Raw genomic sequence first — 20276 nt, forward strand, 5'->3', positions numbered from 1 at the left:
TCAACTGGCTGGAATTCAGCTTAAAACGTTTCTTTATGATGACAGGCTAAAACTGTGTAAAATGCACAGAGGTTGGGTGAAGATTGCTTGGAGTGTACATTTAAACCTCACATGTCCAGAAATTAAGAGTCAACTGTCAGACTTCATGTGACTTCTGACAATATAGCTGAAGATATTGTTTTTTTTTTTTTGTAAAGTAGATTTAGAGAGTGTAATGTATAGAATAAACTTTACACCACAATAAACTTATCAGATCTATTTGAGTCTATGTTTTTATCAGTAGCTCCTACCTTTTTTCATATCTATAGAGAGGTACATTCAACACAATCTAGGAGAAAGCAGCCTACGGACTACAACAGGGTCACTGTTCACCGTACATTTATTGGGACACTCAACCTTCTCAAAGGAGAAGTAACTTTATGGATTTACACAATAGAAATCTCAACTTGAATTTGTTCAGCACCACAAACCCACATAAATGGTAGAGCTCAGGAATCACAGGAATTTTTGCTATGGGGGATTCTTATTTTTTAATAAAAAAAGCCTGCACAATTATAACAATGTATCACTGAATATTGAATTTCTTGTGTGATTGGTTGTCTTTAAAAAGAAAAATCTGTAATTGTGTTAATCTGGATTTATACCCCTACGCACTCTGTTTATAATATGTGTTTTGCCAGGATCCTGGGTCACAAAGGTGCTGAGTGGGATGCAATCTGTTCCTGCCACGTTTCTTGAGGCTACAGCATTTTATCCATCTGGATTTTTGTACTTACATAAAATCCTTCTCCTAAAATTGATTACGGAACACACGGTGCATTCTGAGACAAGAGTGTTATACTGCTCCCCAAAGATTGGACACTAGCAAACGCAACTGTTAGTTAGCCAGATGTTACCACTCCCTCTCCCACTATGTTCCAGTTTTGTAGAAAAGGAGCAGTAGCAGTGAATCATAAAGACAGAAGAGAGACCTGTGTCCCTACCCCTGTGAAGGTATAAAGCATTTTACATACATAAATCCTGGTTTCTTTACAATTCATTAGGGGACTCAGGGTTATTTCTGAGGCAAGAGGGACATCTAAAAGCAGCTCAATTGAAGGGTGGGCAACACAACAAATGAAATGCTAACAAGCCCTCCAAAATACCTGTGTACAACGGTGGCAGCTTGCTGCCTGACAGACCCAAAGTATGAAGGTGGCATAGGAAGAGGCCTGAACAGCGTTAGCATATGGACAGATCAGTTGCCAGCCTAGGAAATCTAAGAAACAGATGCCTGATATTGGAAGGCCCAAGAGACACTTGAGTTATCTAGTGGAGTGTGCCTTGACAGGAAAAGGGAGATTGATTTTAAGCTTGAAGGATTCGCTACGTCACATAGCAAAGGTGGAATAAAGAGCAGGTTGCCCCATATAGGACTCTCAGGAATGATGAAAAGAGGAGAGTAAGAATAATGGAATCAGATACGTCGGTATCTTCTAGGACATTGGCTTCAACAGCTATGACAGGCTGGTTAATGGGTGAACTGGATGGACTTTTGTCTTTTTTCAGCCAGACTAATTATGTAACAGGCAATCAGAGAGCCCACAGGGAGTCCATCAGGAGTATGATGAGGTATGAGTACCACATCTGCCTGTGATATGTTGGTGTGTTGAGTATCACCAGGATGTCCTTCATTTTAATTCTAGTTGAACTGGTCCCACAGTCACCAAGCCATCCACTGGTAAAGGTTTGTCTGCCAATTTCCATACCATTTCCATGCACAGCAGATAAAGCTGAAATGTTATGATCCGCCCAAGCCAGAAAGTGGCTCAGCCTCTCTTTTAGATTTCTGGTTCTGCCCTGATGGTTGAAGTATGTCACTGCTGTGCCACTGGCCAACTGAATCCATCAAGCTGGATGAACCCCGCACAATGGAGACATTAAGAGCTGAAGGGAAAAGATGTGCTTCCTCCAGGGACCAGGTTCCTTGCAACTAAAAACATGTCCAGGACTCCTTACCAGCTTGTCAGGCTGGTGCCCATCCCAGGAAACCTAAAACTGATAGAAGGAAGGATTTCCTCGACTCCAGGGATTTGTGAGCCACCAGGCCAGGCATAGCCTGGTTCTGCATGTCAGGTGCATGCAAATGTCCAGTAACTGTGCCTGCCTGTCCCACACAACCAGAATGTTGAGATGGAATGGAGTAGCCTTGAGGGAGGCAACCATCATGCCCAGATCCCTGGTCCAAACCCAAGGGTTGTTCAGCTCTAGGACTACAGAGTCTTAGCCTTCAAGAGCAGAGCCAGAAATCTGTCTTCTGGAAGAAAAACCCTGGACTGAGTTTTATCTACTCAGAGACCTTACATTTCAAGCAATGAGCCAGATCCAGCACTAATTTTACTAATTTAATGACAAAGATCAGCCTATCTACAAAACTGCAAGAAATGACCTCTCCAGCCTTGGAGCAAAGAGGCTTGATTAAAGTAAAAAAGGAAACTTGATAAAGCGGAAGAAAGTGTAGTGGAAAGGGTTTATTTCTCTCAAAGAGAAGATGTCCATTCCCCTAGGACACTAGCATAAAACTAAAGCATGATGGGAGTGGAAGGGGTTATATTGGGATAACGGCTTTGTTTGCTAGTGTCTAACCTACTGTAGGCAGCAGTATAACCCTCTTGTCTCAGAATGAACTCAGTGTATACTGATGAACAACAAAAAAAAAACAGCATTATCTGTTATCATCCAGTGTGGATATAAAATGTTCACGTAAAATTGGTCTTAATAATCACTGCTTATTAAAGAACACAGCGTACACATAATTTTGTGCAGGACTCCATGCAGCATCCAGTCTGACATCAGATTTTGGGAACTCTAATAAAAGCAGATTGTCATTTACATGCTCTGGGCAACTGTACACCCCTACTCTTTGCTTTTACTAAATTAGCTTTATCTGGGAGGTAAATTTTGCCTAGAATATGTTACATTGCAGTTATACTGTATTAAACCAAGAGTTTCTACAGGACTTTGTTTAAAAAAAAATGTTTCTGCCCCTCAAGACAGATGTAGCTACCTGGGCTTCATAACGGCGTCTTACGCTGGCAGATAACCTTTCTGGAGCGATGACACTGACAGGCGGGACTATGGTACTGGCGTGCTGCTCAAACTGACCTGTCAGATAAAAGAGAATATAGCCAGAGATGACACAAAGTACCCCTGTGCACACCGTTATAATAGCAAGAGAAAGTGGAAAAAAAGTAAAAAAATGAGTGATAAAAAGAAAAAACAAAAATAGTCAAATAAACCTATATAAATACTTATATGAAAAACATGCTGCTGCTAAAATCTGTAAGAGTACCACACACTCCTTATACCATAGTGAGAACTAAAAACATGTTTCAGCGGTGCACTAAAATTATCATTGTGTTATGAGGATTAAATACAAAGTTCAAGGAAGGATGAGAGGAAGCAAAACAAAAACAAAAAAAAAGAAAGAAGAAAGTCCACATGTAATGTCCCTTAATAATCCACAGTGTCTTTATGTCTTCCGTGAAGTTAACATACTCTATGTTATACACACCACTACCAATAGCAGCTCACCTCACTTTTTGGCCTACAGTGAATAGGTTATATGCCCATGTGAGTACGCATTGCACACCGGCTCCACCCCTGCTGGTGATGCAAGACGTCTTCTCTGGACAGTATTGTAGTTTGTCACCATTCCATGAGGGTGCGCCATTTTAAAGAGTGACATCTATTTAGGCACCTATTTACTCGGTGTAAAATCTTTTATATTTTTCCAACAATTGGATTATATATAGTGTTTTTTTTGCATTTAGAGCTAGTTCACATCATAGAAACACAGTCCATGTCTTCCTGTATGCACGTTTTTTTTTTTACACGTTTCGGTGCGTTTTTGATGCATTCCGGTTCATTTTTTCCACGCTCTTTTTCTTCAACTTAAATAAAGACGTGTGTTTCGGTGCATTTTTTATGCGTTTTACGGCATTCCAGTACAGTTCAGTGCTGAAAAAAATGCAACATGTTATACTTTTTTTTCTGGAACTGCAACACATTGGAACTGAATGACGGTGTGAACTATGCCAATGGAAACCATGTAACCTACTATCAATGCTTTTTGATGCAGAAAAAAAATGCACTGGACTGCATGTGGTATGAACTGGCCCTAAATTTATCAAGTGTATTTTTCCACAATAAATTGTGTGTGAAAAACCACTGTACAAATACTGTGTGACAAAAAATTGCAATGGCCATCATTTTATCTTATAGGGCCTCTGCTGAGAAAAAAAATGGTGTGTGTGTGTGTAAATAAATAATGTTTGGAGGATCTAAGTAATTTTCTAGCAAACAAAAAAAGTTGATGAATTTTACTTTGTACTTGTCGGAATAGGCCTGCTCTTCAAGTGATTAAAGGGGCATGCGCATGTGACTGGTCAAAAAGTGAGGTGAGTGGCTAATGGTGGTGGTGCAGCACAGAGTGTGTTAACTTCACGGAAGACAAAGATAAAAATGCGGTGGGTAACCATTAAAGGTCACTACAATTGCACTTTCTTATTCTTTTTTTGCTTTTTTCTTTGTTATTGCTTTCATCCTTCCTTGAACATTGTACACTTTATATTTAAACCTCATAACACACGGATAGTTTTGATGCAGCGCTGAATCATTGTATTTCTCATTAAAGTATAGAACAGGGCTATCCCTTTGTTCATTCCTAGTGTATGAGGCTTTGTCAGGATACAAAGAGACAAAGGGACATTATATGTACAATATAACTGCAGGATCATTTATAAAACATACAGTGGGGCAAAAAAGTATTTAGTCAGCCACCAATTGTGCAAGTTCTCCCACTTAAAAAGATGAGAGAGGCCTGTAATTGGCATCATAGGTAGACCTCAACTATGAGAGACAAAATGAGAAAACAAATCCAGACAATCACATTGGCTGATTTGGAAAGAATTTATTTGCAAATTATGGTGGAAAATAAGTATTTGGTCAATATCAAAAGTTCATCTCAATACTTTGTTATATATCCTTTGTTAGCAATGACAGAGGTCAAACGTTTTCTGTAAGTCTTCACAAGGTTGGCACACACTGTTGCTGGTATGTTGGCCCATTCCTCCATGCAGATCTCCTCTAGAGCAGTGATGTTTTGGGGCTGTCGCTGGGCAACACGGACTTTCAACTCCCTCCAAAGGTTTTCTATGGGGTTGAGATCTGGAGACTGGCTAGGCCACTCCAGGACCTTGAAATGCTTCTTACGAAGCCACTCCTTCGTTGCCCGGGCGGTATGTTTTGGATCATTGTCATATTGGAAGACCCAGCCACGTTTCATCTTCAATGCCCTTGCTGATGGAAGGAGGTTTGCACTCAAAATCTCACGATACATGGCCCCATTCATTCTGTCCTGTACATGGATCAGTCGTCCTGGTCCCTTTGCGGAGAAACAGCCCCAAAGCATGATGTTGCCACCCCCATGCTTCACAGTAGGTATGGTGTTCTTTGGATGCAACTTAGCATTCTCTCTCCTCCAAACACGACGAGTTGTGTTTCTACCAAACAGTTCTATTTTGGTTTCATCTGACCATATGACATTCTCCCAATTCTCTTCTGGATCATCCAGATGCTCTCTAGCAAACGTCAGACGGGCCCAGACATGTACTGGCTTAAGCAGGGGGACACGTCTGGCACTGCAGGATCTGAGTCCCTGGTGGTGTAGTGTGTTACTGATGGTAGCCTTTGTTATGTTGGTCCCAGCTCTCTGCAGGTCATTCGCTAGGTCCCCCCCGTGTGGTCCTGGGATTTTTGCTCACCGTTCTTGTGATCATTTTGACCCCACGGGGTGAGATCTTGCGTGGAGCCCCAGATCGAGGGAGATTCGAGGGGGGGGGGGGGGAGAGGGGGGAGAGGGGGAGGAGGGGGAGGAGGGAAAGAGGGGGAGGAGGGAAAGAGGGGGAGGAGGGAAAGAGGGGGAGGAGGGGGAGGAGGGGGAGGAGGGGAGGAGGGGAGGAGGGGAGGAGGGGGAGGAGGGGAGGAGGGGGAGAGGGGAGGAGGGTGAGAGGGGGAGGAGGGGGAGGAAGGGGGAGAGGGGGAGGAGGGGGAGGAAGGGGGAGAGGGGGAGGAGGGGAAGGGGGAGAGGGGGAGGAGGGGGAGGAGGGGGAGAGGGGGAGGAGGGGGAGAGGGGGAGGAGGGGGAGGAGGGGGAGGGGGGGAGGAGGGGGAGGGGGGGAGGGGGGGAGGAGGGGGAGGGGGGGAGGAGGGGGAGGAGGGGGAGGGGGGGAGGAGGGGGAGGGGGGGAGGAGGGGGAGGGGGGGAGGAGGGGGAGGAGGGGGAGGGGGGGAGGAGGGAAAGAGGGGGAGGAGGGAAAGAGGGGGAGGAGGAAAGCACCCTTTGTACTTCCGTCATACTCTGTTCCTCCTCCCTGTTATACACATCTTGTGTTGAAGTGCAGCATATATCCAAGGTCACACTGGTTAGATCAATAAACAATTCATAAATGACATCAACTGGCATATGACACTCCTGTATCTCAAATCAGATATGTGTTCAACTGGCCTTAACAGAGAACTATTGTCACTGATGGGACAGCAGATTTAACATCCATTCAGTTTACATTGTTGTAGAGAGACAGGCCTACATCACAATAAGAGCAAACCATCTCTAAGCAGCAGCAATTCTGTACTTACTCTGTGAGCTGGCGAAAGAGCCCTTTACATTCTGAGCAGACAGGGTGTCCAATACTTCTCTACATGCAAAGAAAGAAACCCTTAATAATGGCGCACAGACATAGCACAGTAACATTCACTGCATGGATTACACAAAGTGCTGGTGAATTTAATGCCTGAGTATTTATAATGAAAGCTCTCTCACGCCTGCTTCTATCAATGATTAACCCTGGATTTGTGTGGAAATACTAGGGACAAAACTTAGTTTAACCTGAAGGTTACGTATACTTGGTTCCCTCCTTGAGAAACCTACAGCTGCTGTTTTTTGGCTTTTGAGGGTTCGCAAACTGCAAATGGGACTTGTTATGGCTTTCTTTCAACAATGGCTTTCTTCTTGACACTCTACCATAAAGGCCAGATTTGTGGAGTGCACGACTAATAGTTGTCCTGTGGATAGATTCTCCCACCTGAGCTGTGGATCTCTGCAGCTCCTCCAGAGTTACCATGGGCCTCTTGGCTGCTTCTCTGGTTAATGCTCTCCTTTCTTGGCCTGTCAGTTTAGGTGGACAGCGATGTCTTGGTAGGTTTGCAGTTGTGCCATACTCTTTCCATTTTAGGATGATGGCTTGAACAGTGCTCCATGAGATGTTCAAAGCTTGGGATCTAAAGTCTAACACTGCTTTAAACTTCTCCACAACTTTATCCCTGACCTTTCTGGTGTGTTCCTTGGCCTTCATGAAGCTGTTTGTTCACTAATGTTCTCTGAGGGCTTAACAGAACAGCTGTATTTATACTGAGATTAAATTACACACAGGTGGACTCTATTTACTAATTAGGTACTTCTTAAGGCAATTGGTTCCACTAGATTTTAGTTAGGGGTATCAGAGTAAAGGGTGCTGAATACAAATGCACGCCACACTTTTCAGATATTTATTTGTAAAACATTTTGAAAAACATTTATCATTTGCCTTCCACTTCACAATTATGTTCCACTTTGTGTGGGTCCATCACATAAAATCCCAACGAAATGCATTTATGTTTTTGGTTGTGACATGACAAAATGTGGGCAATTGCAAGGGGTATGAATACTTTTTCAAGGCAATGTATGTACATATGTGTGTATATAGGCATATATATGTATAATTGTATAACTTCCACATTCTGGATGCTTTTTCTTTCCTTACATTTTAAGATTTGTTTTTTGCATACTTTTTGATAATCTAGATTTCTTTTCTATTAATATTTATATGATTAACGGTATTTCGTTCTTCAACTTACTTATGCAGCTAGCATATTATGCTAAATTTTGCTGAACTCACCAATCACGGGCTAAATCCACCTGGAGACTGACTGATGATGATGCACCAACTATACAAGCTATGCATATAAGTTACTCATCTAAGCCATGCATATAAGGTCTCAGAGGTCCCTGTAGAAATGTGCATATGGACATTTGTACATTACTAAGGTCAAAAAGTCAAATCCACCAGGAAACTGGATAATATTGCACATACAGCGGGTAAAATAAGTATTGAACACGGTATTGCTATTGGTGCACCTTGGTAATGAGACACCTTTTTATAGGCCATCAGTTGAGACTGAACCAGCCGATATTAATTTGCACTGACAAAGGGCATGATTGCTTTCTAATTACTGATACATATCAGCTGGTGTCTTGGTTTTCCATGCCTTTTTGCACCTCCCTTTCTTCATGTGTTCAATACTTTTTCCCATGTGTCATTCCATTTTATGAAACATAACTTAATTTCTGAACTTATGTGTTTTGATTTCTTTGTATGTATGTATTGCATGGGTTGTTACCGACATGTGGTGAAAATTTAATGTCAATAGCACCTTTGGAAATGTATTTACCGAGAAAAGTGGAGATGTGTTCAATATTTATTTTACCGCCGTATATTGTATTGGTGGTCCCTGTTAAAGCATACAGTGGGGATCGAAAGTTTGGGCACCCCAGCTAAAAATTTGTATTAATGTGCATAAAGAAGCCAAGGAAAGATGGAAAAATCTCCAAAAGTTCAACAAAAGTTTTGTCAACAAAAGTTAGATTTTATTTCCATCATCTACACTTTCAAAATAACAGAAAACCAAAAAATGGCATCTGCAAAAGTTTGGGCACCCTGCAGAATTTATAGCATGCACTGCCCCCTTTGCCAAGCTGAGACCTGCCAGTGTCATGGATTGTTCTCAATCATCGTCTGGGAAGACCAGGTGATGTCAATCTCAAAGGTTTTAAATGTCCAGACTCATCTGACCTTGCCCCAACAATCAGCACCATGGGTTCTTCTAAGCAGTTGTCTAGAAAACTGAAACTGAAAATAGTTGATGCTCACAAAGCTGGAGAAGGCTATAAGAAGATAGCAAAGCGTTTTCAGATGTCAATATCCTCTGTTCGGAATGTAATTAAGAAATGGCAGTCATCAGGAACAGTGGAAGTTAAAGCAAGATCTGGAAGACCAAGAAAAATATCAGACAGAACAGCTCGCAGGATTGTGAGAAAAACAATTCAAAACCCACGTTTGACTGCACGATCCCTCCAGAAAGATCTGGCAGACACTGGAGTTGTGGTACACTATTCCACTATAAAGAGATACTTGTACAAATATGGTCTTCATGGAAGAGTCATCAGAAGAAAACCTCTTCTACGTCCTCACCACAAAAATCATCGTTTGAACTTTGCAAATGAACATATAGACAAGCCTGATGCATTTTGGAAACAAGTTTTGTGGACCGATGAGGTTAAAATTGAACTTTTTGGCTGGAATGAGCAAAGGTACGTTTGGAGAAGAAGGGGCACAGAATTTAATGAAAAGAACCTCTGTCCAACTGTTAAGCATGGGGTTGGATCAATCATGCTTTGGGGTTGTGTTGCAGCCAGTGGCACAGGGAACATCTCACGAGTAGAAGGAAAAATGGATTCAATAAAATTTCAGCAAATTTTGGATGGTAACTTGATGCCATCTGTGAAAAAGCTGAAGTTAAAGAGAGGATGGCTTCTACAAATGGATAATGATCCTAAACACACCTCGAAATCCATGGGGGATTACATCAAGAGGCGTAAACTGAAGGTTTTGCCATGGCCTTCACAATCTCCTGACCTCAACATAATTGAAAATCTATGGATAGACCTTAAAAGAGCAGTGCGTGACAGACAGCCCAGAAATCTCAAAGAACTGGAAGACTTTTGTAAGGAAGAATGGGCAAAGATACCTCAAACAAGAATTGAAAGACTCTTGGTTGGCTACAAAAAGCGTTTACAAGCTGTGATACTTGCCAAAGGGGGCAGTACAAGATATTAACTCTGCAGGGTGCCCAAACTTTTGCAGACGCCATTTTTTTGTTTTCTGTTATTTTGAAAGTGTAAATGATGGAAATAAAATCTAACTTTTGTTGACATATTATAAGAATGTCTAATCTGTAATTTGTTGGCTTTTGGAGATTTTTCCATCTTTCCTTGGCTTCTTTATGCACATTAATACAAATTTTTAGCTGGGGTGCCCAAACTTTCGATCCCCACTGTATATGGACGTTCTCTTCTTTGATAAATCACAGGTTAAATCCACCTGGAGACCTTTATCATACCTGGAGATGTCAATTTTTGGGAAAACAACTTTACAGCATTCGTAGACTGGCTATGTCACCACGATGTGCTGGTTTCAATCTTTTGATGTGCTACATTCTCAGCAACACAGGAAGCTTTTACTGAGCCCATTTGGAACAGAATCTAGATGATATAACACTCTAATCTGTTCATGGAAGAAGGATGATTCAGCATATTGTTTGATTTCATCTTTCTCTTAGGGAGAAGAAAATCTGATTTTTATGAGTAACAGCCTTCCTCCACTGGCTTCCCATATCTTTAGTTCCCGAAAAGAACAATATTTATCACACCTGTTATTTCTCTCATCCAGTACTTTGATCCTCAGCTTCTGCAAAAGATGATCTACCAGATCTGACTCCAGAATTCTTTTCTCACTCTGCCTTTCCTTTTCAAACGCCTTCAGCTGTTCAAACAGAAACAAAGTGGGTGGATTAATAATGATGTGTATTTAATGTGGCTTGTAAGAGGACAGCTGCTACAGATGAATCATTCCAGAGACATTTTCTGGTTATCTGGTACCTGAAGCAGACACCAGTAAACGACTGTCTGAGATGGAGAGATATACCAACTGGGATGGCATATTACAGATGAAAGGTTGGTTTTCAACATTAAGAAGAAAAGTGTAAATGAAGCCATTCAGTCTCAATTATGCAATATCCTTTCATATAGATACTAGAATTAATGGCTGCCATAATGACCACAGCCCATCATAGCCAATACATATACAGTATCTCCCAGAAGTGAGTACACCCCTCACATTTTTGTAAATATTTTATTATATCTTTCCATGTGACAACACTGAAGAAATGACACTTTCCTACAATGTGACGTAGTGAGTGTACAGCTTGTAAAACAGTGTAAATTTGCTGTCCCCTCAGAATAACTCAACACACAGCCATTAATGTCTAAACCGCTGACAACAAGTGTGAGTACACCCCTAAGTGAAAATGTCCAAATTGGGCCCAAAGTGTCAATATTTTGTGTGGCCACATTTTCTAGCACTGCCTTAACCCTCTTGGACATGAAGTTCACCAGAGCTTCACAGGTTGCTACTTGAGTCCTCTTCCACTCCTCCATGACAACATCACGGAGCTGGTGGATGTTAGAGACCTTCCGTTTGAGGATGCCCCACAGATGCTCAATAGGGTTTAGGTCTGGAGACATGCTTGGCTACTCCATCACCTTTACCCTCAGCTTCTTTAGCAAGGCAGTGGTCATCTTGGAGTTGTGTTTGGGGTCGTTATGTTGGAATACTGCCCTGCAGCCCAGTCTCCGAAGGCAGGGGATCATGCTCTGCTTCAGTATGTCACAGTACATGTTGGCATTCATGGTTCCATCGATTAACTGTTGCTCCTCAGTGCCAGCAGCACTCATGCAGCCCCAGACCATGACACTCCCACCACCATGCTTGACTGTAGGCAAGACACACTTGTCTTTGCACTCCTCACCTGGTTGCCGCCACACACGATTGACACCATCTGAACCAAATAAGTTTATCGTGGTCTCATCAGACCACAGGACATGGTTCCAGTAATCCATGTTATTAGTCTGCTTGTCTTCAGCAAACTGTTTGCGGGCTTTCTTGTGCATCATCTTTAGAAGAGGCTTCCTTCTGGGATGACAGCCATGCAGACCAATTTGATGCAGTGTGCGGCGTATGGTCTGAGCACTGACAGGCTGACCCCCCACCCCTTCAACCTCTGCAGCAATGCTGGCAGCACTCATACGTCTATTTCCCAAAGACAACCTCTGGATATGACGCTGAGCACGTGCACTCAACGTCTTTGGTCGACCATGGCAAGGCCTGTCCTGTTAAGCCGCTGTATGGTCTTGGTCACATTGCTGCAGCTCAGTTTCAGGGTCTTTGCAATCTTCTTATAGCCTAGGCCATCTTTATGTAGAGCAACAATTCTTTTTTTCAGATCTTCAGAGTTCTTTGCCATGAGGTGCCATCTTGAACTTCCAGTGACCAGTATGAGAGAATGAGAGTGATAACACCAAATTTAACACACCTGCTCCCCATACACACCCGAGACCTTTTATCACTAACGAGTCACATGACACCGCGGAGGAAAAATGGTTAATTGGGCCCAATTTGGACATTTTCACTTAGGGGTGTACCGACTTTTCTTGCCAACGGTTTAGACATTAATGGCTGTTATTTTGAGGGGACAGCAAATTTACACTGTTATACAAGCTGTACACTTACTACTTTACATTGTAGCAAAGTGTCATTTCTTCAGTGTTGTCACATGAAAAGATATAATAAAATGTTTACAAAAATGTGAGGGGTGTACTCACTTCTGGGAGATACTGTATGTTCTGACACAATGAGACTCCAGCACGTCCTCTTTTGACTCTGATTATCTGGTGGTTTACAGCACTCTCAAACCTGCCCTTTAGTAAGTACAACACTTGTAACAATGTGTTTTGAAATAATAATATGCACTATTGCAATCAGATCTTTTTTTATATTTAAAGGAGAAGTAGGACCAAAGCTCTTTTGGCCCTACTTCTCCTGTGTGTCACAGGAGTTCACTTGACCCACAACCGAGGGCTAAAGTCCATTGTTGGCTGATGTCACTGAGCCAGTCCAGGCTCTGGAGATATCCCGACTTTATTGTTGGGATCCACTCAGATGCCTGGTCTGGTGGCTGGCTCAGCCTTTCAAGCTAGCCGCTGAGAGCCTGAGCCAGCTGCTCCCACCCCCACCACAGCCCGATGCTCCAGTGAGCACTGGAGCGGCAGAGAAGAAGGCCAGTGACTGACAGTCACCTCTCTCTGCTCACTGAAGACAGAGAACTGAGCGATCAGTGGTCTTAGAGTCTGCGTGGAACAATTTTGCATCCACCTAGGTGATTATGTAAAGTTTGTTTTTTTTCTTTCAATCCTGAACTTCTTTTTTAGCATCATATGAAAATATTATTTTGATCAAGTAGGTCCTTAGGGTAGATACTGTTCAGTGAGGGGAGGCACACAAAAGACATCACAATACAACTCTATGAGGACTCACAAACGGAACTTCCTAGTTCAGGAAGGCTAAGCAAGGCGTTAGTGTACCCTAAAGCTACATTTACACTTTACCATCTACACTCAGAAATGTTTCTTCACCAAACAGTTATGACATTTGTGTCAACACCATCTGTTAATGGCAAGACTTTCCAATGATTTCTACACATCTAAAACACAAAAGAAGACAGAATGCATCAGACTGCACAGAAGATTACAAATTAGAAATGTAAGGTAGGCTCATCAGCAAAGACTTGTCTATATGAGGACCCTCATTGATGATTTTGTGTTTTACTTCTCATTAATATTGTCTTTAGATATTCGTGTAGGTTGAAGGATTGGTGAGAATCCACTTGTGATTTTTACACATCACTCAGATTTACCTTGACGTGATTTCCTTCTTTATTTGAGACTATGGCAGCATGTGTGATCCCAGAAATCCTGCAATGTTCCTGCAGCTCATCCTGTGACTAAGACAAAAACGCATCTTTAGGAACCAAGTAAAAAGTGATCATTGTGAGAACTTTGTCAAAGAATGTAAGACTTCCTACCAAAGTATAAAATTCAGCAGTAAATATCAAACATGAATCAGACTGACTACTACACATGCCTACCTAGATTGCCGTACAGGACCTCTGACTGTTACTCGGATTATCTTGAACTGTTTGACCTGGAGCAGTTGCAGCTGCTCCCCCTTTTCCCTTACCCCCCCCCCCTTCTTTTTTTAACCTCCATCTCTCTCCTTCTTCTTGTCTCTCTCTTTCTCTCCCCTTCTTTTTCCTCCTTCGCCCTATCCTACATTCTCTCAACATTACCTTCCCATTTATCTGCGTTTAGATGAACTTAGAATACCAGCAGATCCACAGGTGTAGCTGCAGCTCATCACCCTCCGCCCCAAGGGGTGGACGCCCTAATATCCACTGTTCTTACCATCCTCTCACTTTGCATTGCATTCTTTATTTAAAGGGGATCATATGAGGATTGGCTGATTTCTGTACCCAATTGTTCTGTTGACTTTATTCTATGTCGGTTTTTGCTTGGAACATGTTTTCTTCTGTTTTTTTGTTTATGTTTTCTTAATTCAAGCAATGTTAATTGATGATATATGTGTATATGTGTTTCAGATGTGATATATGTGTTTCAGATGTATACCCCGTCAGGGATACGGGCATTTACTAAGTTGTATACATGATCTGAATGTAACCTGTATATGTTACCAATGTGCCTTATTTCTCAATAAAATTGTTTTTGGAAAAAAAAAATGCTTCCTTAAGGTAAAAAAAAAAAAAAACATGAATCAGACTGAGTGCCTTCACAGGACAATCCTAGGCATCACACAGATTTGGGATTATCATTTCTTGATTAAATTTGTAAACATTTTTTTTTTAAATGCAAGATACACCGTGACATCTGCAGACATACTTGCTGACCACAAGTGTGCACTTCAGCCAAAACAAGAGGTCATGTTTGTGAAAAGTGAGACCGTCCTCCATGTCTACAGCTAGTCATGCTGCTCCACCACAATCGCCACAGACCACACAATTTCATTAACCCCTATAAGTACACTCTACAAGTAGATACATACTACAGCATTATTGTAATTAACGACTGTTCCCATGTCTTTGTATGCATGTTAATGTCACTAGAAACAAGGAAAAATTGCACAATTCAATGATATTTCACTGGCAGACAGTTTTACATTTATACCGAAAAACTGTATTTTTACAAAATGAAGTGATATAACAAGACAAAGCAAAGCAATGCTAAGTTGGTAGCTATTTTGCTTTGTAGCACAGGGGTTCTAGGTTTACTTCCCACCCAAAATCCAGCTTGAGCGGTGAGCTTCTTCAGGGCCAATATAATTGGTGCTGTGTATACATACAAAACACGCTAGCGCTACATATATGCAGAACATCATAAAAAGCCCTTACTGGAAAATGTAAGTGTCACTCAACCCACAACAGTAAAATCAGTCTGTATATGCAGTAAAGCATGCTTGTCATACTTACTGCGGAACCTAAGGGGTTAATCCTCCACATTGTGTAAAAAGGCTGTTTGATGCTGTCTTCTTTCATCCTCCCCTTCTACTGTCCCCAATCCATCTTCTGATAGTACAGAGCTCTAGGAATCACTCTGCACATGCTCAGTTTAGCGTGTATAGCTAGAGTTTTTTTTTTCTTTGGGAGGGTGCATGTGATCAGCACAAGGCCAATGAGCACTGTCCAGACAGAGGGTCAAGGCTTATGCAGCCTCATTGGACAGTCGGAGCACAATGAAAACTCCTCCTACAATTTTTAACCACTGCTCAGCTGGACACTGATAGAAGTCACAAGACAGCTATATACTGCTGATGAGAAAAGGTATTTAGCAGTTTATATTTGCTAAAATAATTTCCATGTTGTGTGTACTACGGGAGATCAAGTATAGTGAATGCAGGGTCCTGGGTTTAGAACAATTTAAGGACCAGTCAGCCAAGCAGTGTATTATTAATAACATATAAACTGCATCATTTTTCCTCCTAGTTTACAAGGCAATGAACTAACAATCATTTTGTATTTTATAGCAGAATCTTTCCGGTTCTTGGTTCTCTTTAGAAAATGAAAGCAGACATTGTAATTACCTCCGACCAGTCATACATAATCTCAGCTGTAATGCCTGCTGCCCAAAGCTTCTGAATGATGCCACTTGCCCTGTTTACAGACATCTGCCCGGCACTTACAACAAGCAAGTCACAACTGCTGACCTGGCATAAAGAAAAATAATTATAGACATATATGAAATTAGTAAATTAGAAATTGTAATACACTTTTATAACTTAAAGCAGCATCCTAACAACTTAATAAAACATAATGTTCTTTAGTAAGAAGCATACATTCCACATTAATAATTGTGTTACCCAAATTAGTGCATGCTGTAAAATGCCTCCAGCATTGTTCCTGTTTCTTCTTGCTGGAGGCTGCCATTTTGCTGAAGCCCCTGAACATCAGTAAATTATAAAGCGAAACTAAACCCATTGATTTAAGGCTCTATTCACACGAGCGCAACTTTGGATGGGTGCGACTTGAATGCTACGTTGGCTTTGACCAAAGATAATAGACAACTGTTGCACAACTGTCGCACGTTTCAGGCACGACTGTCATGAAACATTTTACATTGAAGTCTGTGGACCTCAATCACATGAAAGTCAGATCAACGTATTGCATGAAAGACTTTTAGCCGCATAAAAAAATGAATGGTACTCATTGGAAAACATGGGATGCAAATTGTCATGCGACTTTAATGTCCAAAATCACATTCAAGTCGCACAAGTGTGAATGGGGCCTAACAGATTACAAATAGTCACACTCCTGGAATGCTGGGATTGCTAACTATCACATTTGCTTGTGTCTTCAACCAAACTATCAAACCATCAGAAGGCTGGTGTCGTAACAGATCACATGTGCAGCACAATGGCAGTTGCAGATCGAACAGAAGCAGCCCGTCCCTGGCTGTAAAGAATAGGAGGGCTTAATTCTGCTTTAAGGCTGTCAGCAGATCAACCTCTACAAATTTGGCAGAGCCTAAAAGTAGAGAGTAACTGAGCATGTGCAAAGAAGGGTAAAACTGTGTGTTACTGGATTTTTAACAGTATACACTTATTTTTAATGTTTTACATAGTTATACCTGCAAAGGGGCCAGCCCGAAGTGACCTAGCAGGACTAAATTTTTTGACTATAGTTCCACTTTAAAAACACTTTAGCTTTGTTTTTGTTTTTTTAAATAACAAACATGTTATACATACGTGCTCTGTGCAGTGGTTTTGCAAAGTGCAGCCCTGATCCTCTTCCTTTCAGGTCTCCGCTGGCTCCTCACCCTCGAGCAGTGCCCCCAGAGAAAGCCGCTTGCCCTGGGGACACACTTGTGTGTTTGTCCCCGAGCACCTGCTCTACACATTCATAAGACAAAAAGCCGTGCCCCCCCTGTGTGCTCTCTCCTCATTGGCTCACTGGCTGTGACTGACAGCAGTGGGAACCAATGGGCACGCGCTTGTCTCAGCCATTGAGGGAGAGTCCTCCTACACCAGAGGCTCTCGTGAACATTGCTGGATCAGAAGGGGCTCAGGTAAGGATTGGGGGGGGGGCTGGGGGGGCCACTGCACACAGAAGGTTTTATCTTCATGCTTAGAATGCATGAAGGTAAGAAACATTTAGCCTTTAGAACCACTTAAATTTTTGTTAGCAATTTGAAAATGTATATTTTTAATACACTGTAGTTGTAAAGTTTCAGCTGAAGTGGTTATAAAGCCTCTGCTATGTACAGACAAAAATTTGGTAGTAGACTGTTTTTCTAAATCTACTTTTAAAATATCATAAATGTGCTTTCTGTATACATTCTTCCTCTGCAAAACATTCCAGATCAGCTGATGGGCTGACTATCTAAGCTGTACTGGTGTCACAGTTGGAAGTGACATATGCCCCACTAGTACCAACATTTCTATAGCAATAGAATGCAAGGAAAGGATCAGACCCAGCTACATCACTCCCCTATCCCTAGTAGACTTGCATAGTGTTATTCAGTAGTGCAGGGCTCAGCGTGGGCTTAGCACCAAAACAGATGGAGGACGACATAGGCACGCTGTGAGCTTACACAGTGTCCTGTACCTCTAAAGGATCAGACATTGGACGCAAATTGACCACACTATCGTGGATTACCTTCTGTGCTTAGCATGGTCTCTTTACAGCAATGAAGAATTCGGGTTGGTAGAATCAACCAGGTAATCTCCGCATAAATGAAAGAATATTGGATATTGCATATATATCATGCATACAAATTGCATATTTAAAGAGTCAAATAACTAGAAATTATATTTTAAGGTAACAAACACATTAAGGTTAGGCTTTGTACACATGGCTGCTGAATGCAGACAGACAACCCACCCCTATGTAATAAGCCCTGTCCTCAATGAAGCATTAGCCTCACACTCTCCCCCAACCCTACTTTACTGTATGGAGCTATAAAACCTGGAGCCAGCATGGATGAACACTGAAATCTGCCATGCCAATAGTAGTTTGCTTTGTGCCATTGTGTACTGTACACTGAGTGCAATTGGTGGGGTGGGTATATGGATTGTTTACAGACCAACCCATCCTTGTGTTTGAGTATTTATGGTAACTGTGGTACCTGCTACTAACACGTTTTTGCGATTTAGATAATAAGATTAAGTAGTCTACAAAAAAAAAACAAAAAAAACTGTACATTATTGTCAATCAGAATCAGACTTACATTTTCCTCAGCATTGGAGAGAGCAGTTGAGATCTTGTCTATAGCAATACTAACACCAACAGCACAAGGTAGAATGGCAGCTGAAGTCTGAGGCCCTCGAAATTGGGAAATCTAAAAAATGACAATATACAGGCACTTTAGAAACTGAAATTATTGTACACTCCGGCGCAACATCAGACAGTGCTCACATCTGGTCATACAGCAGTTGTGAATTCCCTGAACTAGCAGACCTACAACTGGACCATGTGAGGGTGGAGCAAATTACTGCATCCATCCATAAAACATAGCAAGGTTTAAAAATCAGGATTTGCAATGGAGGGCACACTCCACTCTATGAGAAAAAAAAGAGAGAAAGAAAGAGAGGGAGAGCGGAAAGAGAGAGACGAGAGGAGAAGAAAGAGAGGAAGAGAGAAAAGAGAGAGAGGTGAGGAGAAGAAAGAGGGAGAGAGAAAAGAGAGAGACAAGAGGAGAAAAAAGAGAGGAGAGGAAGAGAGAGAGAAAAGGGAGAGAGAAGAAAAGAGAGATAGATAGAGAGAGAAGAAAAAGAGAGGGGAGGGAGAGGGGAGAGAGGGAGGGGAGAGAGGGAGGAGAGGGGGGGAGAGGGAGGAGAGGGGGAGAGGGGGGAGGGGGGGGGAGAGGGGGGGAGAGAGGGGGGGAGAGGGGGGGAGAGAGGGGGGGAGAGGGGGGAGAGGGAGGAGAGAGAGGGGAGGGAGGAGAGAGAGGGGAGGAGAGAGAGGGGAGGGAGGAGAGAGAGGGAGGGAGGGGAGGAGAGGGGAGGGAGGGAGGGGAGGGAGGGAGGGGAGGAGAGGGAGGGAGGGAGGAGAGGGGAGGGAGGGAGGGAGGAGAGGGAGGGGAGGAGAGGGGAGGGAGGGGAGGGAGGGGAGGGAGGGAGGAGGAGAGGAGGGAGGGAGGGGAGGGGAGGGAGGGAGAGGGAGGGAGGAGGAGAGGGAGGGAGGGAGGGAGGGGAGGAGGAGGGAGGGAGGGGAGGAGAGGGGAGGGGAGGGAGGGGTGGTGGAGGGTGGGTGGGTGGGTGGGGTGGTGGGTGGTGGGTGGGTGGTGGTGGAGGTGGTGTGGTGGGTGGTTGGGTGTGTGGTGGGTGGTTGGGAGGTGGTGGTGGTGGGTGGGTGTGGTGGTGGTGGTGTTGGGTGGTGTGTGGTGGGTTGTGGGTGGGTGTTTTGTTTGTGTGTTTTTGTTTGTGGTTTTGTGTTTGTGTTGGTTTGGTGTTTGGTGTTGTTTGTTTTGGGTGTTTGTGTTTGGTTTGGTGGTTGTTTGTGGTTTGGTGATGTTGTTTGTTGTTTTGTTGTTTTGTTTTGTGTGTTTTGTGTTTGTTTGGTGTTTTTTGGTGGTTTGTGTTTGTGTTTGTTTTGTGTTTGGTTTTTGGTTTGTTTGTTTGTTTTGTTTGGGTTTTTTTGTGTTTTTGGTGTTGTGTTTTGGGTTGTTTTTGTTTGTTTGTGGTTGTGTTTGGGTGAGAGAATTAGGGGGTTTGGAGAAGGGAAGAGAGAAGAAAGGGAGAGAGAAGAGGAAGGAGAGAGAAGGGAAGAGGAGAAGAAAGAAAGAGAAGAAGAAAGGGGAGAGAAGAGAAGGGGAAGAGAGAAAGAGAGGAGAGAGAAGAAAGGGAGAGAGAAGAAGAGAGAGGAGAAGGGAGAGAGAAGAGAGAGGAGAGAGAAGAGAAGGGGAGAGAAGAGATATAGGAGAGAAAGGAGGAGAGATGAGAAGAGGGGGGAGGAGAGA

At 42.7% G+C, this 20276-nt stretch overlaps 1 protein-coding gene across 1 annotated transcript in view; it reads right to left on the reverse strand.

Moving 5' to 3' along the window:
- LOC149460047 (eIF-2-alpha kinase GCN2-like) overlaps positions 1–18680 on the reverse strand; it is a 28013-nt gene extending 9333 nt beyond the window's left edge. Inside the window, exons 1-6 of the mRNA XM_089680267.1 lie at positions 18546–18680; positions 15904–16026; positions 13667–13753; positions 10565–10677; positions 6677–6735; positions 3047–3144 (exon numbers count right to left, since the gene is read on the reverse strand). Of these exons, the coding sequence (XP_089536393.1) occupies positions 3047–3144; positions 6677–6735; positions 10565–10677; positions 13667–13753; positions 15904–15987 (441 nt within the window). The 5' untranslated portion in view covers positions 15988–16026; positions 18546–18680. The remainder of the gene's footprint in view (positions 1–3046; positions 3145–6676; positions 6736–10564; positions 10678–13666; positions 13754–15903; positions 16027–18545) is intronic.
- Between the last annotated feature and the right edge of the window lie 1596 nt (positions 18681–20276).

The sequence above is a fragment of the Staurois parvus genome, unplaced genomic scaffold (genome assembly GCF_062004578.1).
Source record: "Staurois parvus isolate SC_StPar_1 unplaced genomic scaffold, SC_StPar_1.0 ptg000237l, whole genome shotgun sequence".
Classification (NCBI taxonomy): domain Eukaryota; kingdom Metazoa; phylum Chordata; class Amphibia; order Anura; family Ranidae; genus Staurois; species Staurois parvus.